This window comes from Marmota marmota, unplaced genomic scaffold (assembly GCF_001458135.2).
Source record: "Marmota marmota marmota unplaced genomic scaffold, marMar, whole genome shotgun sequence".
Classification (NCBI taxonomy): Eukaryota; Metazoa; Chordata; class Mammalia; order Rodentia; family Sciuridae; genus Marmota; species Marmota marmota.
The window spans coordinates 5956121-5983916 of record NW_025999925.1 but is presented as its reverse complement, the minus strand read 5'-3'; the positions used below and the strand labels follow the sequence as shown (position 1 = coordinate 5983916).

Here is a 27796-nt window from a genome sequence, read left to right as displayed (position 1 = left end):
ACAAATGGATCAAAATCAACACAAGGTGTTAATTGAATTTCTAGAAGGGCTACTGGGGGAAGGGGGGTTAAGGCAGCCCTCTAAAGTGATTCTGGCAAACAACTATCTAGGTTAGAAAGCCAGTCAGGTTTTTTAGTGTCTATAATAGTTGTAGTTAAAGTTCAGTGAGAAAATACTGCATGGAAAACACTTTATGTTGCTTTTCATATTATAGATCAGCCATGGAAAGTTGTATACACTGAAACATTTATATCATAGTCTCTGCAGATAGGTTTTATAGCACAAGAATTCCTGTGGTTTTCAACTAGGCATCACAGGTGCCTTCATTAATCCCTATCACTGATAGTGTATTTCCACAAGCTCAGGGGCATAACAAAATGCAAATTTATGATTATCTTACAGTTCTGGAGATTAGAAGTCTAAAATGGGTCTCCTGGAGCTAAAATGAAATATCAGCATGGCTGTGTTTCTTTTGGAACTCTAGGGGAAAGTGAGATCTTTCTTTCTTTTTTTTTTTTTTTTTTTACTTTTCTTGCTTCTAGAGGTTACTCACATTCCTTGTCTTGTGATTCCCTTCCATCTTCAAAGCCAGCAATGTCCGATTGAGTTGTCCTGCTTCACTCTAACTCTCCTGGATGTCATTCACTTATAGAATCTGTGTGATTACATTGGACCTTAGAGATAATCCAGGATAATCTCTCTCCCAGAATTATCCCCCCTTGCCATGTAATAAAATATTCATAGGTGCTGTGGATTAGGACTTAGACACATTGGGGGTGGTTGGAGGAGCATTATTCTGGGTACCATCTTACCTGTAGATGGGGGGAGAGAAGTAAGTTACATACTCAGACTTCATACCAAACCTGTCAAATTGCAGAGGATAGAGAGGGGGAGGCTCATGGCACTTTTTAGGCCACTGCCCAGCACCCACCACAGCAAGCATGGACTCTTTAGTCATGATGTTGATTGCACTTTGGTGAATACTCTTTAGTCCTATAGTTGAGATGCCCTTGCTGGGGATTATGGCTCTCTGCAAAACCAACCAATCCTTACTTGAGACAGTTCTTTTAAACTTTCATCAGACCCATTCAGATTAATATGAAATTTTCAGACCAAATTAAATTTCATCTCTTCCTAGTACTTTTTTAATTCAGAAAATTTGACACTTAGTATTTCAGTAGAATCAGAATTTTATTAGTATTTCTTGGTGAACCATTTATTGATCTAATTAGATTACTAACTCTTGCTGTTAAGGTAACAAAGAATTGACTTATTTGTCTTTTTCAAAAATCATGTAAACATGCAAAGAAATTATGTTGTGTAGGCTTAGCACTTTCTTAGTTACATGGGACATAAGACCATGCATAAAGCTAAATAACATGAAAATTAAATTATAAGAATGTAAAATGGAATGTGATTAAGATCATTAGGGGACAGGGTAGTGTAAGGAAGAGTTGAACAGACAAATTGGGCTTGAGCTGACCATTGCATTATGGATAATATTTAATATTTAACATAGTAACATTGTTTATGACAGTAAATTTCAAATAATGATTTACTAACATTTCAGAACTTCAGTGAATTCTGTGTGCAAGATTGGCAAAAAGCAAGGATTTAGGATTAAAATACAGTATGTTTGGAGGACTATTACATTTAAAAAAAACTTCTTCATCAAAGTATTGTGGTCCTATGAAATCTGAAATCTTATTTTTAAAATGAAGTGATATTTTTCTGAAAAGAGCCAACACAAGAAGATATGGAAAATTATTTTGTATCTTATGATTATTCCCTGGCTAGTTTTTTTTTTTGGTATGTTTTGTGAAAGATGACTGATCATAATTAATCTATCTCAAAGCTTCCTACCTCTCAGACTTTGGGCTTTAAACTAAATGGTTGATCATTTCCCCTCCCTGGGAACTAAGTATGGAGCTAGTGACAACTAACTGGCCACTACCATCTCTTGGTGGGGTAAAGATAGAGGAGTGGTTAGTAGAAATAAGTCCATAAAAACAATATAATAAGAGCTCCAGGTTAGATTTTACCACAAATTAGATGGAGAATTAACTTAAGTAGTAGTTGATACGGACCACATTCATGCCATAGGAAATCTTGGAATGACTTAGCTATGACTGCTTTCCTGTTTGTGTGGTAACTTCTCAGTGAACTCTAAAAGAAAGCAAGGAAAAGGTACCACTACTCAGGGGTAAGGTGGGTGGGCAGTATCCTGTGTAGAGTCGATCTATGTTAGTGAAGAGTTGGATTTATTTTCGGACACCAGCCTTTTTTAAAAGCAATGCGTCATTCTCCAACCAACAAATGCCTGCCATCGCCAGTAATATGTTGGCTTGTCCATTTTCGGCTTGCAGTACAAAATAAATGAAAGCCAAGGACATTACAATTGGGAGGGAAGCAGGACTATTATTTAAAAGGCTTTTAAATGATGTCACTATATATTCTTTTAACAACATCCTCTAAAAGCCTTTGAAAAAATAGTCCCTTCCTCCCTTAGTTGTTAACAAAGACCGTACTGGGGACTGCTCTTTAAAAGGCTGTTAAATGGTGATCCTATATTTTTTAACATCAACATCATTTAGAAACCTTTTAGAGAACAGTCCTCTTCGCCCACAACTAACACAGAAAAGGACATGGGGGAAGGGATTACTTTTTTAAAGGCCTTTGGATGGTACTATCAATAAATACAGCAATATTGTTATAAAAGCCTTTTCCAATGGTGATTCAGCTTTTTTGATATGTACTTTTAACCTCATGACCCTTTGTTATCTGACAGATTGGTATTTTTAACGTTGACTGAAAACTCAATTTACTAATAATCCCAAAAATGCCTTTTATTGAACTTTCTACAGTTTAAAAATCAATTTCACATATAGAGTCTCATTTGATCCTCACAGCAGCTCAGTGAAACAGGCAGGATATGTGTAATTAGCCCCATTTTACAGAAAAGAGAAACCAAAGTTTGGTGAGGTTGTGAAATAGGTAAGGTCTCACTACTAATAAATTATTGAGTTAAAACCATAACCCAGGGGCTGGGGATGTGGCTCAAGCGGTAGCGCGCTCACCTGGCATGCGTGCGTCCCAGGTTCGATTCTCAGCACCACATACAAACAAAGATGTTGTGTCCGCCGAAAACTAAAAAATAAATATTAAAAATTCTCTCTCTCTCTCTCTCTCTCTCTCTCTCCCTCCCTCCCTCCCTCTCTCACTCTATCTTTAAAAAAAAAAAAAAAAACANTAGGAGAACTATATGAAATGGAGAGAACCAGAATTTATTATTTCTTTTCAAAAAAAAAACATAACCCAGATCATTTGGCATCTGCTTCAATACTCCATCTAAGCTGTCCCAAGTTATCTTCATTCCCCTTTTTCCCCCGCTGGGGGGTATTCTGAATTGGTTGTTTCGACATATCCAGATACTGAGTTAATTCCTTAAAATCCTAAAAGTGAGATTCTATAATTTTAGTACTAAAGATAGATAAGTGCATGGTTGAGACTTTATTGATACTATAATCCCGATGAAGTAAAGAAGTGTATAATATCATATCAAGGCATAATATTACTGTGATGTTATAGCATTCAAACTTTTCTTGATATTATTTGCCTTATGATATATGCTGAAGAAAATATCACTTGAAGTCCGCTTTCAGGCATCTAGTTTATTAAATAACTGATATCTTAAGGACAATTCAAATCTCATTTTATTGATTTGTTTTTGAAATTATTCTGTTAATTAAGAATACTAATTTTGTAATTAAGATATTTAAAAAGATTTGCTCAGCTATTGTTAATTTTTGAAAAGAAATAATAAATTCTGGTTCTCTCCATTTCATATAGTTCTCCTAAGAGAATATATCTGTTGTCTTGCATAACTGACTTTATCATAAGCAACAGTTCATGTTGATAGAAAAAGAAATTAGAGCTTATTGTGTAGAAGAAATAAAAACATCAATTTCCATTCTTAGCTCTGCCACCATTTTTTTCCTTTTATGCCAAGAAACATTATCTTTAAGTATTTTTCCTCTTATGCTAATAGACATTATCTTTAAAAATAATTAAATGAACATGTTCATCAAAAAAACACTTTAAGAGCTGGGGTTGTGGCTCAGTGGTAGAGCGCTTGCCTGGCACACATGAGGCAATGGGTTCAATCCTCAGCACCACCTAAAAATAATAAATACATCAAATAAAGATATTATGTTCATCTACAACTTAAGAAATATTTTAGAAAACACTTTTCTATACAGTATCACTGATCCCTCATAAAAGAATCCTATGAATTAGGTCATTTTACCCTTTAATATGTAAATTTGAAGTCAGAGAAGTTAAATGATTTTATTCTCAGCAACTAGCTTGAAGTTCTAACTTAAAACCTAGAGTTTCCTTTATTATTGCCACCTAACTCTGCTCGACAAGAAGGAGACAACAACCTTTCTTGCCTCTGAAGAAAAACACTTCAGATGTCAAAAACAGGTATAGCCTAAGAACATGAGGCCTGAGAGGAAGCAGACAGGCCCCAGTCAAGGACTTGACCCAGAAAGATTCATGTAGCCAAGTGCCTTTATTGTAAAGAAAACTGGTCATCAGAAGGCTTTGCTCCCACAGATTTGAACTCTGTAAAGAATCTAACATTCCTCTGCAGTAAATAACAGTTGTTCTCTCTCCATCCCCACCTCGTCTCTAAAGAATTTAAATATTTACGTACAAGTCAGTAAAAAATAAAATACACATTTATATAAGTTTTTGTATGTTTGTGTCTCTGTCTTATGTCTTAGAGAACTTATTTTCCTATCCTTGCCCTGTATCAGGAGTTTTTCAGCAACTTAATTGTCCTTGGGACTGACATCTCAAATGTATATGAATCCTTTTCCCTTGTCAGACTCAAAAGAAAGCATCTCTAGAGCAATCTGTTATTTAAAAAATAATGTTTCCATGATAAAACTCCCTTCTAGTTTGTACACTCAAGACATACCCTTTTCCCTACCACTAAGACTTTATCTAATTGAGATCTGCATCCCTTACCTAGGGACACTCAGGCCCCCTAAGTTATAGTTCATGTAAATACGAGGTGGCACAGCCAGCCTTTACAGATAGTTTTCCCATCTCCACAATCTGCAGAACAGCCACCAGCTTCCCTCACACACTTCTATAAAGCACTTTTACATCATCTAGCTTCTGAAAATCTCCATGTGGATCTTGAAGGCATTAGTAAATATTCTCAGCACGACCTCACTCACAACAGCCTACAATTTTGTCTTTGACAAAATCGTTATTACCAGCAGGATTGTTTGTGTGAAGCTCCCAACTGTTGAAATGAGACCAGTCCCTTTTCAGCCTCATATTCCTTCCATGAAGCCTTTTCCATTTTACTATGCCCTCTTCCCTTCCTTGTCATTCTTATCTCTTAATCCCTTACCCATATTCAGTGAAAACCTTGACATCCCACACATACTCTCTCCAGCCCACCATCTTCTTAGGAGACCTCATTGTTCATATAAACAGCCTGTGCAGGATGTAACCTCACAGCCTCTTGATCTGTGCGGTTCTAACTTCACCTGCACTGCATTATAGCCATACACTCCTTCATTTCAACCCTGAAGTTATATCTTACTCCTCAGGCCCTTTGTTCCTGTATGATTTCTTTTGTGTTTAGCTTAAGTTCAAAATAACCCTGAAAGACAGATGTTGGTACCCCCATTTCACAGATGTGAAAAATTGAAGTCACTAGAGCTTGGATAACTTTTCTGGTATCATAAGGCTAGTAAGTTACTGAGCCAATTTCAGCCCAAGTCTATCTAACTTCAAAACCCTACTTTTTATCATACTTTACCAAGCATTTAAAATAGATACAACTTTTAGAGAATTACTTTTGCTGGAGTTTATAGTACAGATTGGAATTTAAGGAATCTAAAGACAGGGAGATCAATTAAAATGGGAGTATGTAGTGTGAGTAGAGAAGTAATACAGGAACAAAAGATTGTGAGGGACACAAAACGGTTGATCATAGTTTAAACCTGATGAGGGTTTTACTTTTATTTCCATAGTAAGTGAAATTATTTTCAATAACATGCATGATTTTTGTAATTTGAAAAAAGAAGATTGAAAAATATTTAAGTTTCAGTAAAGACCTGAATGAAGCTGGTCGTAGAGGGACAGAAAATAAAGAATCGAGAGATATCAAACTTGTTTTCTGTTTGCTGTAGGGATATAATTCGGATATCAGAGATAATGCAAAGGTCTCTGAGTTTGGTTGTAATAGAAGACAGCTCACATTTTCATTTTTATATTGTATCATTGATAGTGTAAGAAAGCAGTACAATCACTAAGATCATCTGTCAATGGCCTAACCTGTAACAACATATAATTACTTTGTGCTTATGTAAACTGTTCGGAGTTCTTTTTATCTAATTATTGGAACCTTTTGAAAATCAAATTCAGTTTGTTTTTATTGGTACTGTTAAAGCAAAAGCCAGAAAGTAAATGTAAAACACAATAGTGGAACATACCTGTGAATAATATAACATACCTGTATTCATGGTTCTGGTACTACTTTTTTCATGGACATGGTAAATATAAGTATATATACCTCATTCTGGATTTCAGATTTATTTAAAAAAAAACCCATTAAATGTTTATTGACAGTGAAGCTTTATCTTTGGGGAAGGGAAGAAACAGGCTATAATATCTATTCTTATTTCAAAACCAGTATAAATAGACTGAATATGTCTTCTATCTAGGAGTTAGCAAGTTCCCCTAATCCCCTCCCCAGTGCTGAGGATCTAACCTCTGGCTTTGTATATGCCTTGCCACTAAGACATATCCCTAACCCCAGCAAACTTTTTTTTTTTTTGGTAAAGGACAAGATAATGGGTATTTTTAGCTTAGCAGACTACAACTTTTGTGGTACAAAAGCAGCCATTAACAGTGTATAAATGAAGGAGTGTCATCTGTGTTGCAATAAAACTTGATGTATAGACACTGAAATACAAATTTCGTATACATTTATTGTCACAAAAATGGTTTTAAAAATTTTTTTAAAATATTTAAAATGTATAAACCATTCTTAATGAATAGGCTCTACAAAAATAGTCAATGGACCACATTTGGCTTCCTGGCATGATTTTCTTGTACCTCTTAACACCATACATAAATTAATATACTTGATTAAATGTTTGTTCATAACATGTTCAAATCTTTCAGCAAATGTATTTTTAATATATGTTGACTATTACCAAAATAAGAAGTGATAAAGTCTCATGTTTTTTATAATATATACAAATTACTGAAACTACGTGAAATTATCACAATTACTTTCTGGAATAGCTAAATTTATATATGTGAGGAAGAAGTTATCCTTAGGGTGATAATCTATTTATTTAAAGTAATATTTGTTGGAAAATTCAAATATATTTGAGTCTATATGATGGGTAAGAGTTAAGCAAATTTGCCCTTTCCTTTTTTAAGTCCTATACTACACCAGGCTCAGTGCAGTGAATTGAAGGTAAAACAAAGACTCACTATAGTTTACTGGGTGAAATAGACAATATTCTCGCTTTCTGCTTTATAACTCTTATTAATTGAGACATACATTGGTTTTAAAGGCATTAATTTTAAAGGTCAGGCTTACCTCTGTTTACAGCTGTTTTCTTACCTCATCATTTTATGAGTCATATATCTAAATAGATACTGTTGTAAAATAAGCCAAACAAAGCTAGATACAAAGAGCATTTTATATACTGCAGATCTTCATTTTTGTGAAATTCAAAAGCAGAATAGATTGGTGGTACTTAAAAATGATTAACTAAATATAGATTAAAGCATAAAAGGCTGGAAAACATTGTTTTCATAAAGCTTTATGTGGAAATGTCATCTTTGAAATAGTAATGCAGATGCTGAACAAGGTTTATTCTAAGGCACTTACTTGATATTCCATGTTTTATTTTTCAAATCTCATTTTAAATTTTATAATTCAATCATTTTGAACAGCTATGTTCAAAAGAAGTTTTACAACTTTAATCTTAATAATCTCAAAAAAAAGCAGACATGCTATGTCATAAAATAACTATTAGTGACTAGTTTGTATCCTATAAATCTAACTTGAGTTGATAATATGGTCCATTACCAGCTAACTGCACAGAGTATTTTTCATTTTACACTCTTCAGTTACTTTTTAGTGAAGTGTTAAAAAATATGAAGCTTTTCTCCTCTCTAAAATTGCACGCTGTCTGTCTGTTATTAGGGAGATAACAGCTCTTATAAATGTTTCAGTAAGCGCTAAGTAGACAGTTATGTGCACTCTCATTCCACGCTTATTTGCTTACTGTAATAAACTGATAAAATATGTGTGGTTTGTCTCTGTGTATCTACAGGCATCATGAGTCACATAGATTTCCTTTAGAAATAATGTTGTGTCTGCAGAATTGATTGCTTATTTTCATAAACCATCTAAAGGTACACAAACGACTTTTATTATTTAAACATATGCTGGGTAAAGATTTGTAGAGGATCATCTTATTGTTACTGGATGCTTTTTGTTCTGTTAACTCTTGGGGGAGGCTTTTTTATTTTAGCATTACTATAGCTACTGAACTAATTACCTCCTCAAGATTCATGGTGTGGATGACCCTTATCATATGCTGATAATGCAGCTAAATTTTTAATTCTTTGAGCATTAATAGACACAGTTTAAGTTGTTTTCAAGCATTGTTTTTCATTGTATCCTGTTTATACAAATTTTATTAAAATAATACTTATACCTAAAACTAGGTATTTCTAGTGTTATATCATAGAAGCCCTTCTAAGTCAGTAAGTTGTGTATATCTTTAAAAAATAGTGTTTTTCTTATTTGTTTACAATTATATATAATAGAAAATTTCAAGCCAACCGATTTCCTAAAACCAACAAGTATTAATACCAGTAATCTCCATTTGCTACCACAGCATGCTATGATAAGGCTGTAGTATTTTTAGGAAGTGTTATAATTGAGCATTTAGCATCAGATAAAGCATAGTTATAACCAATACTAGAGGTATGTTATTTACAAATGTCTGTAATCATTTAAAATAATAGTTGCTTTGAGTTCTAAAATGGGTAAAAGTGTTTTATACATTAGGTATTAAAGTGAGGAGTAGAAGGGAAGACAGATAACAAGTGATAAGTGAATTATATACTGTATTAGAGAAGGTATAAGTGGCTATCAGAAAAGAAAAAGAAAAAAGTAAGTCAGAAGGAGGAAATGCAATTGGATTAAGCCTCATTAAGAAGGTAATATTGGAGCAGAGGCAGTCAGAACTGAGCCTTGTTTATGTCTGGAGAATGTACATTCCAAGCAGAGGGAGTGGCCAGTGGGAATGTGACTGATGTGGTTCATTCTGGCCACTGTGCTCAGAACAGACTGAACATAGCAGTTTACTCTATGTTCAGTAGGATGCAGAGGTAGGAGCAAGCAGACATAACTGAGAGGCTGTTGGCATAGAGCATGGTGGTTACTCAGACCAGGACAATAACAGTGAAGGTAGTGAGAAGTTATCAGATATTTCTTTAAGTAACTGGGGATTCCTTCCCTGATCTCTCTCTTTGGTGTCAACTGTGGTTTTTCTAAGGTGACCAAGCCTACCTTTGTTGTGACATTCACTACACTGACTGATGTCCTTTTTCTTTCAAACTAAACAGTAAATTTCTTGAGGACTGGGATACTTTGTATCATAGACTTTAGGGTAGTGGTTGATACAACTAATTCAATAAATGTCAGAATAAATAAGCGAGTAGTTACATTGTGTTTTAAGTAATAATGCTTTTCAGCTAGGTGACACATACCTGTAACCCTAGCTACTTGGGAGAATAGAGTCAGAGGATTGCAAGGTCAAGGCCAGCCTTGACAATTTAGCAAGACCCTTTCATAATCATCATCATCATCATCATCATCATCATCATCATCATAATAAAATAAGTGCATAAATAAAAGAGCCAGGGTTATAGTTCAGTGGTAGAGCATTTGTTGTCTGGCATGTTCAATCCCCAATGCAAAAAAAAAGGAATATGGGGCTTTTCTTGGACAGAGAGCCCTGAAATACCTAATTCTTACACAAAACCATCTTTCTCCCCATGATGTGCCTAGGAGATGTAGCATTAGAAAACAAAGACAGATGATGTGGCACTTTCTTACTAAGGTAGGCTTTGTTCTCTGATTCCAATATGGAACAACAGTAAGAGGATGACCCTCATCAGAGATTCTTCTTTTCTGTAGAAGATAGGATTAAATAGCCTTGTACCAAAGCAAGCTGCTAGATTAACCTTATGAGATGGGTAATTTTACTGTTTTTGACCTACAGAAATGAAAGATATATATGGTTCATTCTAATAAGGCCAGGCCTGAGCTTACCATTCTAGTATGAACTAGAACCTTAGACAAAGACACAAGAGCATATTCTCCCATTAAAAGCTTATTTTCCCCTCCAATTAGTGTCCTGAAATCTGACAAATCCCAATCAGTATAGGATGGAAGAGATTATTTGAAACCCAACTTGAGCTAGCTTAAGTAAGAAAGAAAAAATAATTACAGGAAGGAAGCTGGAGAAGTTCACAGAAGATTAAGCTTCAGCAAGAGTATGAAGATGTCTGGGCCTCAAGAGCCATTCAAACCAAAGTTACCAGCTAGAATCTCTGTCTCTCATGTATGTTTTTCTCTGAAATTTGCTTTATTCTTTCTTTCTCCCTGAGCAATATATCAGTAGTGTGGTCACAGATAACTAGAGTTTAAATTAGAATTGCAGTTGCTTAAAAGAGACTGGCTCACCTTCTTAGGCCCCAAATTCCAAGAACAGGACTCATTGGGCCAGGTATCTATTCCTGAGCCAGTTAACTGTGGCCAGGTCATGAAGTGGCATAAGAACATGATGACTCCATGGAGAATTGAATGTAGCAAAGTTCCTGGAATAGAATAGGTGTGTTGAACAAACAGTCTCATATATAACCACTACAGCATAAAGTACTGGAGGCAGAGCTCCCTCAAAAACCCACCACTTGTCTTAAACCAAAAAAAAAAAAAACAAAAACAAAAGAAACTTTTTTTTGTTTTTTCACAATTGTGCCATAGAACTTTCTTAACACTCTGTTGTCAGCTATCAGAACATTTTATGATACTTCATAAATCCATTAAAAACAATTAACAGGACATAATGTGGACTTTCATAAAGGAAAGTAAAAAGAAAAAGGACTCATTGACAAAGTCACCAGCCTGTATGGTGCCATTGTACAGATTCCAAAAAGGCATCTTTAATATAAGCTCTATTTTTTGGCTCATCTTTCTTCAGTCAGTTGCCACTGCACAACTGTATATGGTGGTCCTCTCAGTATTATCATTTAACTGTTTGAAATAAGTGTCTCTGGGAATTATTGAATGATACCTTCCCCCCAAAGAATATCGAGAACTGTGAAATAGTGGTGGAAGACACAAGATTCTTAGAGACAAAGACCTTAAGGACCCATTACAGCAATAGCAGTGGCCGGGGTAATATCATTTGTATCAATCACTTCTTCAACCCCAAAGTCCCACATAAGGAAAGCCAGGTGATGCCTACACATGCAGTATAGAAGACTCCAGATTTTTGTAAAGGGCTTTTAGCAAATCTGTTTTGCCTTTGCCCCAGAAGAGAATGTTGTCTATAATTCTGGACTGCAAATAAATCTCTCTCCTACCCCAAAAAGTGGCATTTACCTCTGACTTTCAAAGGCTGTTTGGTGTACAGGCATCCTTGAAAAGAGTTTCAGGAGCAAAGTTGTTAATGCCTTTGCTAAGAAAACATGCAAAAATGTGAAACCTATAGAGAACTGTTCCTCAAAATCAAGGAAAGAGGGGTTGACAGGGAAAATGTACCATTTGTGCCATTTTTCTACAAGGGAACCAGATGGTAATTATTTTAGGCATTGCAGCCACTCAGCTTTTCCATTGTAGAGTAAAAAAGCAGCCATAAACAATATGTAAAGGAATGAGTATGGCTGTGTTCCAGTAAAACTTTATGAAAGCAAGAAGCAGGCCATATCTGGCATGTGGGCTGTACAGTCACTCTGTGCCCTCCCCCACATACCTTTTGTCACCCGTGGCCCCCCCAAAAAAATTAAATAGAAAATTCCAAAAATAAATAGTTCATAAGTTCTAAGTAACTTTTATGACAGTATATTGTTATAATTTTTCTATTTGTAGTTATTGTTTTTAATCTCTTTCTATGCCTAACTTCTAAGTTAAACTTGAGGTATGTATATATAGCGTTCTGTACCATCCATGGTTTCAGGCATCTGTAGAACATCTTGTGACATACCTGAGGTTAGAGGGACTATTATAGCTTGCTTGCCCCTGCTATACATATCTGTTGTGTTTAAGCTTGTTAATATCTGCTTTTTTTCCCCTTAAGCCCTGATTTTTACAGCCTACATCTAGGTCACTGTATAATCTTTTATTTAATATACAACCAAAGTATTTATATCTATAATATCAATGATATCAGAAAAGCCATTTACAAGTTTAGCATCTTAGAATATAAACAACTATAGATCTTACCTATGTTTCTGGAACCTACTAGGTATCTAGTCTGATATAAATATATTGAAGTAAGGTCTTGGTTTTCTGTCAGGATTAAATGTATTATATATGAAAATTCTTGAAGGACTTACATAGCCCAGTGATGTTACTGAACAAAAAATCATCTATATAGTTATCTAGATACTGGAAAAAATTGGCTCAGTATGACTTGTATGAACTTAGGAAACATTTTCAACTACTCCCTTTTTATAATTAAATAAGTACAGGTTGAGTATCCCTTATCTGACATGCCTGCAACTGGAAGTGTTTCAGATTTTGGAATTTTTCAGATTTTGGAACATTTGTGTATACTTTATTGTTTTAGCATTTTTATCCCAAAATCTGAAATTCTTCAACATCCAAAATGCATCATGTCAGCACAACTGAACAAGTTTCAGTTTTTAAAGCATTTGGGATTTAAGATTTTCAGATTAGGGATGCTCAACCTGTTAACACAGAGTGCCATTTGTGATCCTGTTTATTATGAAAGAAAAATAACCTGTCTATATTATTACAGATAACCTTTGAAGATTTTCAGGGAGGGCCTCTTTTAGACATTGAATTCATTAGAGAATGTTCCTCACCTTGAACTTGATTGAGTGTGGAAGAATAAAGGCAGAAATTTGTACTGAAGTTTCTCTTCTTTTACACATTTTTAAAAATCTTTGTAAAACAATTATAATAAGGCTGCAGAACTTTGAGACTAGGTGGAAAAACAAAATAAATGTTTGGATTGTATGTTTAGGATTAGATGGGGAGAGAATTAATAAATTATCCAAGGCATATTGATGGCTCTTAAGTGACTAAAGGCTTACCTTCTAAGCACCTTATATGGTATTTAGAATGCTAATTCCTGACTGCTTGTCCTGCTTTTCTCCAACTACTTATGCTAGTCCGCTTTCAATTACTATAGCAAATACCTGAAGTAAATAAACTTAAAAAGAGGAAAGGCTTATCTGAGCTTAGTTTTTGAAGTTTCATGCTAGGGAAGTACTCTACCCCAACCCAATAGTCAGACATTTCAACTTTCCAAAGAGCTTTCACTTCTAAGCTAATAATGTTCTCTACTTTGAATCAAAAATATTTTCAAAACTCTTCTGGTTTTAGTGCTCAAGAACTTTGCATTCTGTTATTATAAATTCTCTGGTGACAATTAGGGTAGCCCTAAATAACAGTCCTTAGCAGTGAACATTCAAAGATATGATGTCATCTAAACAAATAGACATAGAACAATGTGTGTGTATGTGTATACACAAATTCCACTGAAGCTATAACAATCAACCTTAAATACAAGCCCTTAGCTGAATAATTATATTTTTCCATTATTACATGTTGATTCCCTTAATTAGATAATAAGCACATTGAAGACCCTGACCAGTTCTCTTTTTATAGTGTCCCTGAGATGCAGTTGTTATTAAATCATTAAATGGAGTTGGTACAGATAGTTTACCTCTCTGAAAACTCATAAAAAGTTGATCTATATATAATCTGTGGAAAGAAAGCCAAAACTGTAATGTAAAAGGGAAGATGATTTGAAAGTTGGAGAGAAGCAAGTCAAAGTGGCACTACAGTTTAAATCTTAATTGTCCCTGAAAGCCCATTCATGCCGTAGAGGCTTGATGCTCAGCTTGTTGCTATTGGAAGGTGGAGGTAGGGTCCTTTAAGAGATGGAGCCTATTGGGAAGTTTTAGGTCTCTGAAAGAGTGCCTTTGAAGGGGACAGTAGCATGCTGCTTTCTTCCTGGATGCCTTGAGGCAGCAGCTTGCTGTACTTCCCACCCTCTGCCATGGTATGATGCCTTGCCACAGACCAAAAAAATTGAAAAATAAAGCTTAACTGTTTTTATCATCAGAAAGCTAATGTAGACTGAATGATCCAGTTGCCCTGATACTTTATATAACTGAAATTTAAACTCAGGCAGTTATTTATTATATTTTGCAAATAAACTCTTATAAAATTTTATAATGATTATTTTAAATTGCCCACACTTATAAGTTGAGGTTTCTAAGAAAACCATGTTTAAATGATGCATAAAAGACATAATTTATCATTTTATACACAAACACACACACACACATATATATATAGACACTTATATGATTATATGATGTTTAACTCTTGGATTGCTGTTGAATTTTAAGTTATTAATAATTACTAAGTTTTTAACTTCATCAGATGTAAATGGCAAGGCTAACAAGCAACACTGAGGCTTTGGATGGAAAGACATCTACCACATGGTTTTATAATGGACAGCATTTCTTCATTTAATAATGCTGCATATGATTTTCATCAAAATGAGATGGAAGGAAGAATTTAAGAGTCTGATACTCAATAGAAAATAAGGAGATACTTAGTCAAGAAAATAGTGAGGAGGATCTTGGGTTGTGGTTCAGATGTAGAGCGCTCTCCTAGCATGCATGAGGTATTGTGTCCACCAACAACTAAAAAATAATGTTTTTTTAAAAAAAGAAAATATTGAGGGTATGGGGAAATGAGGAAAGATTTTTTTTTACCAAATAGAAAATAAAACAATATAGTCTGAGTATAACAGATCAATCAAGGCTCAGGAATGTCCCCTAGGACATAAATAGAATCTTTGTATTTGCATTTACAAATCATTGAAGAAAGGCTATAAGTTAGATCATATAGGGACAATTGCTTAAATATTTGGAGAAAATAAATGTAGAGTTGATATACCTAAAACATTCCACTTGAGTTAAAAAACTGAAACCTTGCAGGGCCGGGTTGTAGCTAAGTGGTTGAGCGCTTGCCTCGCATGTGTGAGCTGAATTCGATCCTCAGCACCACATTAAAAAAATAAATAAATAAAATAAAGATATTGTGTCCATCTACAACTAAAAAAATATTTTTTTAAAAATCTGGAACCTTGGAAGGTCTAGAGGAAAGTATAAATGAAAGGGGAGCATGAGAGGAATAGATGAACTCTAGATAAGGCAGAAGGGTGGGAAGGGAAGGGAGGGAGCATGGCGTTAGAAATGATGGTGGAATGTGATGAACATTATTATCCAAAGTACATGTATGAAGACATGAATTGGTGTGAATGTACTTTGTATATACAAATGTACAGAGATATGAAAAATTGTGTTCTGTTTGTTTAATAAGAATTGTAATGTATCCCACTGCCATATATAAACAAAAAAATTAATAAAAAATATTAACTGATCTCAAAGTAGGAGAGGTTTTTTGGGGTTTTTTTTGTTTGTTTGTTTTTTTAAGCATTGAAGAAGAGACCTCTGTAAACTGGAGGCTATGTTCTTCAGTCTCTAGTGAAAGAAATTCAAGGTGAAAAATCATTCAAGGAGTCAGAATCAGAAACAAAGGTACACTAAGGTTATTATTGAAATTTGATACTATCTTATAGTTGAAACCTCCAAGAAAACCAACTGTCAGACAATTAAAATGAATGACAAAGTTAGCTAGAAGCCATCTATGGAATATCTAGGGGAAAATGCTAACAAAAAGCTTTATAAATTGTTTTTGAAAAGAATATATTTACGTAACTGAGGTGATATTCTTATTGTATTGTCAAAATAGTTTAATACATGCCTGCAGAGTATAGAAAATTTTAATACTGTTTTAAAGGTACTTTACATTTTTATATAATTTCTAGTATCTATGTATGTGATACCCTGCTGATGTTTGTTATTGTGCTTTATATGATACTTTAGGGAAACCAGAAGTTAAATGTCACAAATGCTTTCTTGTTTTCTAAAAGAATTAATAACTATATTTACTAATTCATCTGTTAATTTCTTTTTTTCATGTGCAACAGGTCGGTACTCCTGTCTTCGTACCAGGGAAAACTCATGTGCTGCTTCATCGAATGAGTGGAAAAGGACTGGCTGCCAATTATTTCTTTCCAAGACAACCATGCATTTTTGGTGATAAGATGGTCTCTGTACAAATAACTCTGAATAATACTTCTGATCGAAAGATAGAAAATATCCACATAGGGGAAAAAAAACTTCCTGTAGGCATGCAAATGCATGTTTTTCATCCAATAGGTAAATATTAATTCTTGTTTAAAATTATATTTGATAACTTTTCATTTTTAAAGTAAATATTTTTAGTAAAAAAAAGTAAAATAAATTATTTTATTAACTATTAGCATTAGGGTCCCCCCGCCGTTTTGGGACATGGTGCTGGGAATCAAACCAGGGCCTGGTGCATACTAGGCAAGTGCCCTATTATTGAGTTATATCCCAGCCCTGTTTTCCCTTTTTAAACTATATTTATCATAGAAGAGAAATATATTTCTTTGCCCTTAGTGAATCAGGTCCCAGCAATAGTAATACCCATAGTGATGAAAGGATGGGTCTGCAGAATCAAAATTGCCATCCCTCTTTACCTATCTGAGTCACCTTCTACCACCTCTCCTCCTGATCAGCATCATTCCCTCCATGATTTTAGGTGTCTTATTGTGCATTAAAAGCAAGAAAATCAGTTTGACTTTTTGAATATAATTTCTCCCATATCTCAGAGACCCTTTCCTGTTTCCTTTCATATACCATAAATTGAAAAATGAAGGGAGCAGAAATGGAGAGGCTATTCACTCTGCTGCTCGTCTTCCTGTCCATGTATAGAATATAGAACAGCACATAGTATAGCATTGCATTTATCCACAACATGTTTTTAAATATTTTTAGCCTGTTGTCTCCATTTATAAACAAGATACTTTTATATTTGAAAAGCATAAGAGGAATCTCACTCTCTTGGAAGACAGCATAGATACAACAGTTTTGGTCCTTGGTTGCTGCATGCAACAGCCAGCTGGTGCTGAGCAGCAGCTGTCCTCAAAAGCAGATGTGCTTTCCAGGTTGCCCCAGTGACCAGCTGAGCATCAGTGGCCACTAGTTATCCCCTTGTGGTTTTTTAAGTATTTTGCCAAAAATATACCCTTAAAAATTCAATTTAATTGTATGTCTTTGAGTTTGAAATGGTGGAATATTTAGAATGCCTAACTCTGCTCTATTTTTTGTTAAGTAGAAACAGTCCTAAAGTGTTGTTGGGGGAAGCCTCAGGCAAAATCTCAGTTGAAGTGATACAAGATTGTGTCATTGAATCCTTGAAAAGTTAATATCAGCTCCTTTTTATAACAGTTTAGGTGAGCAATGCCCTTTGGCCAGTATGAACTCAAATTTTATAATTGTATCTTCATTACTCATTATTTTCCATAACTATTCCATTTTTCTTCATCTGAGCTCTGGTATTGCTAAATTCTTTCCTATAATTTTTATGAGTCATTTCGTAAAGTCATTTTTTTGTTTATGTTATATTTTTCACAAAGGAATAAAACAATTCCTAATGGATAAGTCCTGGTAGACTTTTGTAAGCAAAAAACAGAAGAGTTAAAGTAAGTTGATTTCAGAATACACTTAATGCCATTTTAAAACATGTTGACAAATTAAGACACAATTTAAAGAATACAGATATCCTAACTTTTATAGAAGCATTGTGAAGTTAGTATATTGCCAAGGAATTATAGAATATACCAATTTGTGACCTTTTTATGCTTTTCTTCCCTAGTTTAGTTTTAGAAGTGTCAAACAGCTGATACATGAATTGTCTGAAGGTTGAAAATGTTATCCAAAGGTTAAAACAGTAGAACAGTATTAATGTTTCCTTGGGATGGCATAATGAGTTGATGAGTTGACCTTTTATTGGCCTATGTAGAATAGAAGAAATAAATATAATAAATTTCATAGTATGACCTTAACACAGAAATAAAATATGAATACACACACACACACACACACACACACACCCCATTGTGTTAGTAACAGTTATAAGCTTTTCTTTTCCATTATTAGGAAAATTTGTGTGACTGTAATGTTTCCTTCATTTTGTTGGCATTTGTTGAATGAATACTTTTTTAAGACAGAGAGTTCTTTCCTGTGTAGTTTTTATTTGTGTATAATACCACCTAGACTTTATTGCCAACAGATTACAGAAGAATTACAGAGTATGATATACCTAAATTAGTGCCCCCAAAACTCTTAAGAATGCAACAAAAAACAAATGTTGTGTATGAAATAAGGGAGGCACGGTGTTTCATCATGAAGCATGTATGCACATGTTAAAAGATCAGCAGGTTTTTGTTTATCACTGCTCAGCCTTCTTTTTGTCTGTAATATATGATGGCTTCTTTTAGATCTTACCCTGCCTGTAGCATGAAACTGGATTTCTTGCAAGAATAGTAAGAAAAATGTAGCATTTTTCCCAATGAGACCAAGTATATTGGAGATTAACCAAGAATAGCCTTAGTCCATTGGTGCTATATTCAGTGATTTTATATTAAAAGTTGACAAATTTGCATTCAGTGAAGATTTCACTAGTTACTATACAACTGTCACATCATAGTAGGTGACATCCTATGTGATTTCATGTTTCATTATGAACGGTGTGATACATAGTGTTTTGCAGCCATTTTTACCCAGCCATCTGAAATATATAGTGGCAATCCAGAAGCACTAACCAAATACAGTCATCTAATTGGGTAAGCTTTCCCATTTTAGTAGGCCCCAAATATTATAAAAATCCATTATATGAATAATTTTATGCTGATCATTTTGCTCTTGAAGCGTTCATATAATAAAACATGCCATTGATCATGAACTGTCCTCCAGAATTAGCATGGTACTAAACTCACAGTTAATTATCTTAAGACTGAAGACAGTATCAAACAGTGTCAAAGAGCTCTCAACATGGCATTTTGAGAGCTGTCACTTTGTCAAATGAAATACAAGAATACATGATGTAGAAAGATCTAAATCATGAATGCTATCTTGTTTTAGAGATGAGGACGTTTGCTACCAGTGTGCTGTCAGACACAAACAAGACCAAACCCTGGTAACATAACGTAGAGGAAGTATGAAGAATCCACTAAAGAATAACCTTAGGACTGACAATGTAGCACATAGCTCTTGGAGACATGGAAATATCAGGAAGAGACGGGTTTGTGAAACAAATAGATGTAATGTGATACATATTTTTTAACCCTACAGATAAAGCCCATTTGCCAAAAATTTAGGCAGCAAATCTGATACTTGAGTAGCAAACTGGCAAATGTTAGGTTTATAAGCAATCAAAAAACAAACCAAAATCCAGCAAACCAACATACATATCACTGAGCAAACCAATAATATTTTTAAATCACTGTCAAACAAGTGTCTTCTTAGCATACCTAGTCTTCAATGAGTCTATGAGGTATAAACACAATTTTTAATACATCAGGCTTATTGGATTATTCTTTTGTTCCATCTGTACCGTCATCTCTGTCCATGATTAGTATTAAATGGAAGACATATTTACCAACAAGCCTGGGATCATCACAGTCTACTGAATTTGACAAGTTGTATACAGAATAGATAAAGCTAAATATGAGATTATCACACAATATGGCTAAAGCCATATGAAGACTCCGAGAAAAGCAGAAATCAAAAGTGGATGGTTTCTATTTAAATACATGTACTATATACATAAATATAGATATTAAAGCTGCTCCCAATTAGTCTAAGGTTTAGCCTGGAATCATAAGCAGAATGGAATTTTTATTGTTGTCTTATGTTTTATTATTGTGAACTGAAAAAAATATATATATTTGGTGTAGTTATTTCCCATACTTTAGGTTAGTTGAAACTTCAGATATTCCATTTGTATAAAATGATATTTTATTATCTGTTTTGTCAATATAATGAAACCTGCCATTGAATTTTCTTTCAGTAATTTTTTGAATAATGCAATTAGACTTGTTTTCATTTCAAATAATGCCAGTCTCTTGGCTAATTTCTGAATGCATCTTAATTTCTTTCAACTTTCCTTTTATTTGCATTTTTAAACTTTCTGATTGTTTTTCAAATGAAAATTGGGAACATTGTTTAAAATTTACTTTTTACGTCTAGAACAAACATTCTATAGTTTTAAGTGCATATTTGTTTTTATTGGTACATATTAATTATACAGAATAGTGGGTCCCATAGTGGCATAAATGCATAATCTTAATAATCTCCAAAAGTCCACTATGGCTGTTTCAAACAGGAACACTTTGATTTCCTTCTCACTTTCAGTGCCTATAATGACAATTTGATAAAACATGAAATTTCTCAGGAAGTGACGTGCTTCTGAAACAAATAAATGTAATATGTGAATTGGAGGATGTGCAGAATTAAGTTATGAAAAGAAAAATACCTTCAAGCAGAATAGTGAGGTTATAATTTCCTTTAATATTCTTTTTTGAAATTTTTTTATAAGACATCATTAAATTTCACTATTTTAACCAAATTACATAACATTACATAAACATTCAGTATTTAGTTTGCCTCTTTTTCACATCCCTGTTTTCATGTCTAAATTATCTTATTTCCTAGACTCTCTGGAGCCTGAGGGATCCATTACTGTTTCAATGGGTATTGACTTTTGTGATTCTACACAGACTGCCAGTTTCCAGTTGTGGTAAGTTCAATTGTTCTTCTGTTTTTTATATTACCTGTAAAGGATAGCAGATCCAAAGCTAGCTTTCAACAGATTTTTTTCTGTGAGACTGAAAACATTTAAACAAATGTGTTTTTTCTTTGATGTTGTTTTTCTTTGTCATGGAGTAGTTGAACAAATTGTGTGCAGTATGGGTTAAAGATAACCATTATTTCTTACACACCTAACCATTATAGTCTGCCATATATGTCATTGAAATTCATGCTTTGTTAGAGAAAGAAGCTACTACTAAATAATTTTTTTTACTTATTTTGATCCTATAGTTTTGGAAAAGTCAAGAGAAATTTAAATTTTAATGATATTATTGCATAGGCAGAGAAGTTACCTTTTGAGACAGTGTGTCATTTTGAAATATATTGAGCTTCTTAGTTAGGGATTTATTGATTCTAAACCCATACATTTTCTCCTTTTTACACTAATTTTTAAACTGTTTTTGATAAAAATCAAACAGAAGAACAGTTGGCAAAATTTCCATAGCTGAATACTTTTCAAAATAGTTTTTTCAGATTAGATTTTATTGTTGTTATTGTTTTCATATAATGTTTTATACATTTCTGATGAAATTCAGACTTCATTAGCAAATTAGTACAATGCTGTTATATACATACATCTTTGAGAATTATCTTTGGATTTCTTTATTTTATGTTTCTGTGATATAGGATAGGATTTATTATTTTGTTTTGAGTTGAAGTTGCTTTGTTTTTATCCTAGAAAGAACTGAGATGTTTTATTTATCAGAATTTTAGTCAGCTTGGAAAAGAATTTGTTATTGAAAATCTCCAAGTTTAAGACAAAGACATTTTAAAATAAATTCATAGATTAAATATATGAAACCTTCATTTTCACATACCTTTTCAATTTATCAGTAATTCAGGCCTAGTGTTATACCTTTTATTGCAGAGACCCCGCAGTGATGAATATAAGCATTGTAGCATAACACATTGATTTTATGCAGATCATCACCTTTATGTTTTGGGAGGTCTGCTATATTAGTGATATATAAAAACTGATTACTTTTCCCAACATTGCCTAGTAATTGTTTATTATTTTTCTATTAGACAAACAACACAGATCAATATTACTGAACACCAGACTATGAGTAACATCGCTCTAAATAGATTTGCCTCCAACACCAGAGGTATATTCATTTTAATGATTTGGACAATGTGAGCTCAATGACAAAGCTCATGTACCAAGTTAGACCAAAATTAAAAACTAAAAAAATTCCTTTATCTTATTAATTCATACAAAGAAACTTTTGATTTCTATATAATCAGGTAGGTTCTTATTTTTCAATATTTTTATTATAAACTCTTTCATTGTAGTCTGATAGACAGGATATACATTTTTGTTTTACACAATTAATATTTTGTCTTACATAATTAAGACTCTTTATAAATAAGTATGCAGAGAGTGTTTGACTTTTAGTTCAGGGAGTATATGTGAGTAATTTTTCTCAATTTCTCTTAATTTTAGGAAAATGATAAATTTATTTTCTATATAAAATATCCTTAGCTTTTAGAAGCTCTTACATTAATATGTTTTTTGACTGTGAAAGTATAAATTAGTTATTTTTTTATAAATTAAAAATTAAAATAAATTTTTAATAATAAAATTTATTCTAGATTTTATTAAGCACAAAAGCATGCTAGATCAAAAATAATTTTTTGTGTGTTCCAAAAAGAGCACTTTGTCTTGCATCAAATGTAATTGATCCTGAAGCAGTGTAATCACAATTACTCACTTTCTTAATTGGCCTGCCCAAAATCAGAAAATGGAAACCGATCGACAGTGTTTAAATCAATAGCTTCATAGTAGTGCTAGTGGGGGTAGGGAGATAGTGGTAATGGGTAGATCAATTGGTCTTAGGTGCCAATCACTGACTGTGCCTTTTGCATAGTAAATAGCACTTTTTGTTTAGTGATGTGCTGTATTAGTCTTGGTAGTTCAATAAAAAGAAAAAAGGCAAGAAAGGCTGATATTGAATTTTTTCCTTGAAATACATTATACGAATCAATGCATAAAATTATGGGTAATAAGAGCATATTTGATAAGAAGCCTTCAAAAATGTTGAGAACATGGACTTTCAGGTACTCGTCTATTTACAAGAGTAAAATGATCCTACTTTACTCTAGATTATTTTTTTTATCATTATGGTTATTCATTCAGGTAGAGAAAACTATTATTTATAGTTATATAGTTTTATGGATACTTGATAAGCATTAATGTCTCCTTTGTTTTGCATTTTAAGTGGTCATCAAATTAAATTCTAGATTAAATTTATGAGATTGAAAATGCATATAATAGACATAAATATATCTCTCCAAAAGCCAACACAATATATAAACAGTTCCCCATCCTTGTGATTAGCAGATATGATATGTTAACTGGTATGAGAAATAATATAGGATGGCTTAAATTAGAGGACTGAGCATTTGCATTCACTCTTTTGTTCAAAAATCAATTAAAAATACAGAAAAACATATTTTTGAAGGAGAAAAGAGAACTAAAAAATAACAGAGTATTAATAGCTAATGAAAAATTGTGAAGAATTATTGACAGAAAGCAAATGGGAAAAAGAAAATAACAGAAAATAAAAACAGGACAAAACATTCATGGGAGTAAACCACTATAATGGTAAGAACATATATGTCAAAATATCAAGCACAAAGTGACTCAGTGAAAAAGAAAATTTAGGGGTCTTAAAGTAGTCAAGAGAAAATTAAAGACCTACTTTCAACCCTCAGTTCCCCAAAATTACCACTAGTATCAGACAATATGCACATTTAATTTAGGGCCTAAAAATGGCACTGTAAAGAAAATGAACAGCTTGCCTGGTGGGGAAGGATTTCTGGTGTAGGTATGGAGACCTAAGAGAGCAGCAGCAAGGTTTGAGTGTGTGAAGGAGGCAGGGATCTTCAGAGTTGAAATGAAATGCAGTTCTGTTGAAGCAGGTTATATTCTCAAATCTTCTACCACTAAATTAAATCCAATCTTAATGTTTGTTGGGGAGCAGGGAGGAATAATATTTTCCTACTTGCTTCCCTCCTTCGTGTCCATTTAACTGATCAGTATTTCATGCACTTGAAAAATACTCTATTCACTCCCCACCCTGGGAAGAGACTAGATTCTATAGTAATAATAGACTGATATTTGTCAGTGACTTGCAGTGTGCTCGGCACTGTTCTCAACGCTTGTAATTATATGTCAATTTGTCTAATTTAATTCTAAAAGTGGTATTACCACACCCCCGTTTTACAGGTGAGTAAACTGAGGCACAAAAAGATTAAGAAATTGACCTAAAATTTCATAGCTAATAGGTAGTAGAATTTCCTCGTGTGTTAAATAAGTTCATTGCATATGTCATTGGACAGTTTAGTATGACCAAACCTTTGAAAGAGAAGGTTCAAGATGAATACAAAGAGATACTGACTGTGAAGGCAGAAAATAATTTTAAAAAGTGAAAAGGTTTCTCTAAAAATCATAATATGTAGTTCAAGAGAACACTAAATTCAAAAAGCAAGAACATACTTCTTGCCATGAAAAATAAACAATTAGAAATTTTTAAAAGCATTCTTGGCAATTTAAAAATATAATGTCAAAAGAAATCTAGTACATACATAATAGAGTAGATACAGCTGAATACTGATTTTGCATTCTGGAAGAGAGAGTCTAGGAAATCAATTGTAATAGAAAGCAAAAAGACAAAGAGATGGCAAATAACAAAGATTAAAAGGATCAATTCATCTGATAAGGAGAACTGGAAGGAAGAAAAAAGAAACAATTAAAAAGAAATAAATTATAGAAGAACATTTTCTCAAGCAAAAGAAACCACAGACTTTCAGCTTAAAGGGGGCCACTCAAGGCCAAATAGGATGATTGTGAAAGACTATCGAAAAGACTCCATCCTATTGAAGTTTTTGATAAGGAGAAAACTACCCTAATGTCTTCCAGGGTATAGAATAAAGCAGCTCTCCTAAGAAGGAACAAGGAGAATGGAATAAGATTTCTCATCAGTACTCTTGTCAGTTCTGGAAGCCACAAGGAAAAGGACATGACCTTTAAAAATTTGAGGATAGCAAATAGACATTTTTCAGACAAGCAAAGATTCTATCAGTTTACCACCTACAAACCCTTTGTGTAAAGATTGCTTAAAGAAATATTGTAGTAGAAGGGTTTTTTTTAATCTTAGAAAAAGACAATAAAAGAACGCAGTGGGTCAGGAATTCTACCTGTAAGAATAGTTGTTGACACAAAAATATGAAAAATAAATATTAATTGCAAACTGGAACCAAAATCTCAACGAGGCCAAGGGTGAGAAGGAATGATGGTTTCCCAGTGCTGGTCATGCTCAGCAAGAGGATCGGCTAATGGCAGAAATAAATTTAGATATGGTTCAAAATATTAAGTATAACCACTGAAATAATCAAAATATGATGTATGATAATTTCCAATCAACTAAATGGAGGGAGAAAAGGAATTAAATTGATAAGTTTAACTAAATTGGAGAGGGGGAAAGGCATTATAAATAGAAAACTAAATAAAATATCTGGCAGGTACCATAAAAAACACACACACACACATATTCAAGTTTTCTCAATTCATGTCAGTGAGTTAAATTCCACTTATATCAAACAAGTAAAAAATAGAATTCAGCAATTCTGCTTGTAAGAACCCTGCCTAAAAGAGAATAACACAGAATAGTTGAAAATAGAAAGATAAAATATATGTGTGTTTATCAAATAGATGTGCTAAAATTAGAAAGAAATAATTAAAATATTCCCTGTTCATTGCAATACACCAAGAAAATATAACAGTTATAAACCTTTAAACTACTTAGCTTCCTAACTTATAAAGCAGAATCTAATATAAATATTAAGAGAAATTGACAGAAGCATGGTCATGGTATATGTTCAACACACATATTAGAAATTGACAAACCACAGAGAAAGAATAGATTGGCCAGCACACAGACAGACAGTGGTAGATACAAAATTTTAGTAATTTAGTTATCGATTTTTATCTAGGATGTTTGTGTTTACAAAGAATTCCTTGTTTGCTGAGTTATGGGGAAAAACATTTTAAAAAGCACTTATAGATCGTACAAAATTGTACACACACACACACACGTCAAAGAAATCCAGTATATACATAATAGAATGAATCATTAAAGAGAAGATATAGCCCCTGGGGTTGTGGCTTAGTGGTAGAGTGCTTGCCTAGCACATGTTAGGCACTGGGTTCAATCCTCAGTACCATATAAAAATAAATGAAATAAAGGTATTGTGTCTATCTGCAACTAAAAATATATACATATATTTTTAAAAAAGAGTAGACACCAAGATTTAAAAGGAGAAAGGCAACAAAAATAAATCTTGATTACAAAATAATGCTGTGGGAACTGGGGTTGTGGCTCAATGGTAGAGCACTTGCCTAGCATGTGTGAGGCACTGGGTTCAAGTCTCAGCACCATATATAAATAAATAAAATAAAGATCTATTGACAACTAAAAAAATTTAAAAAAATTCTTTTAAATGTTGTGTATAATTCTATGACAAAAATTACAATATTTAGATAAAACTAATGATTTCTTAGAAAACTATAAATTAGGAATAAAGCAAAGAGAATCTGTACCATTTAAACTTTTCTAGATATGAAAGGAAAAAGAAGAAAATTATCCCATGTCAATTTGTAAGTCTGTGTTCCCAATTTTAAAACCCAAAAGAATAACACATAAATGTGCATATCTTGGGTTGGTGAACTTAAATGATGTTTGAACCATACACGTTGAGCCATGACCACATGAACTATATGAAGCATCCTCTTTTAAGTTGCAAAAGCAGAACAGGGATATCTACTCTCAAAACTGTATTTCACACTATAATGGAAGTTCTAGTGAATACTGAAAGATAAGTACAAGTAGTATTAATCCCACAAGGGGAGAGACAAAATTATAATATTTATTCAATATAATTATTAACTAGTCTTAGAACTCATTTAAATAAAATAAATGAGTTTTATTTTATTTTTTAATGTTTTGTAGTTGTAGATGGACAAAATGCCTTTATTTTACTTGTTTATTATTATGTGGTACTGAAGATCGAACCCAGTGCCTCACACATGCTAGGCAAGTGCTTTGCCACCAAGCTACAGTCCCAGCCCCTGAACTAATGAGTGAAACAATAAAACAATAAGTTGGTACAGTGGGGCGTGTGGTACATTCCTGTAATCCCAGCAGCTTGGGAGGCTGAGGCAGGAGGATCAAAGCCAGCCTCAGCAATGGTGAGATACTAAGCAAATCAGTGAGACCCTGTCTATAAATAAAATACAAAATAGGGCTGGGGATGTGGCTCTGTGGTCGAGTGCCCCTGAGTTCAATTTCCAGTACCTAAAAAGTAATAATAATAATTTTTTTTAAAAAAGTTGATACAAAACCTATGTGGAGGTTGAGGAGAACCCTGAAACTTCTCTAAAAGCTATAAAAGCAGATGTAAATAAAATGTAAAGAAATAGAAATAAAATAAGAAAATAAGAAATATACTATGGTCTTAAATGGGACAAAGTCTTCTCCCTCAAGTTAATTATTAAATTTCTTACAATCCTAGGCTAAATTCTAGTAGGCCTTTTCAAGAAACTTGAAGAACAATATTTCTGGGCTGGAGGTCTCCTTAGTGGCAGAGTACTTGCCTAGTATGC

At 33.4% G+C, this 27796-nt stretch overlaps 1 protein-coding gene across 6 annotated transcripts in view; it reads left to right on the top strand.

Moving 5' to 3' along the window:
- Positions 1-27796, top strand: part of Ap3b1 (adaptor related protein complex 3 subunit beta 1) — a 246829-nt gene that overhangs the window by 196103 nt on the left and 22930 nt on the right. For all 6 annotated transcript variants that reach the window (XM_015497828.2, XM_048800176.1, XM_048800179.1 and 3 more), the window contains 2 exons: positions 16383-16614; positions 20977-21061. In XM_015497828.2, the coding sequence (XP_015353314.1) occupies positions 16383-16614; positions 20977-21061 (317 nt within the window). The remainder of the gene's footprint in view (positions 1-16382; positions 16615-20976; positions 21062-27796) is intronic.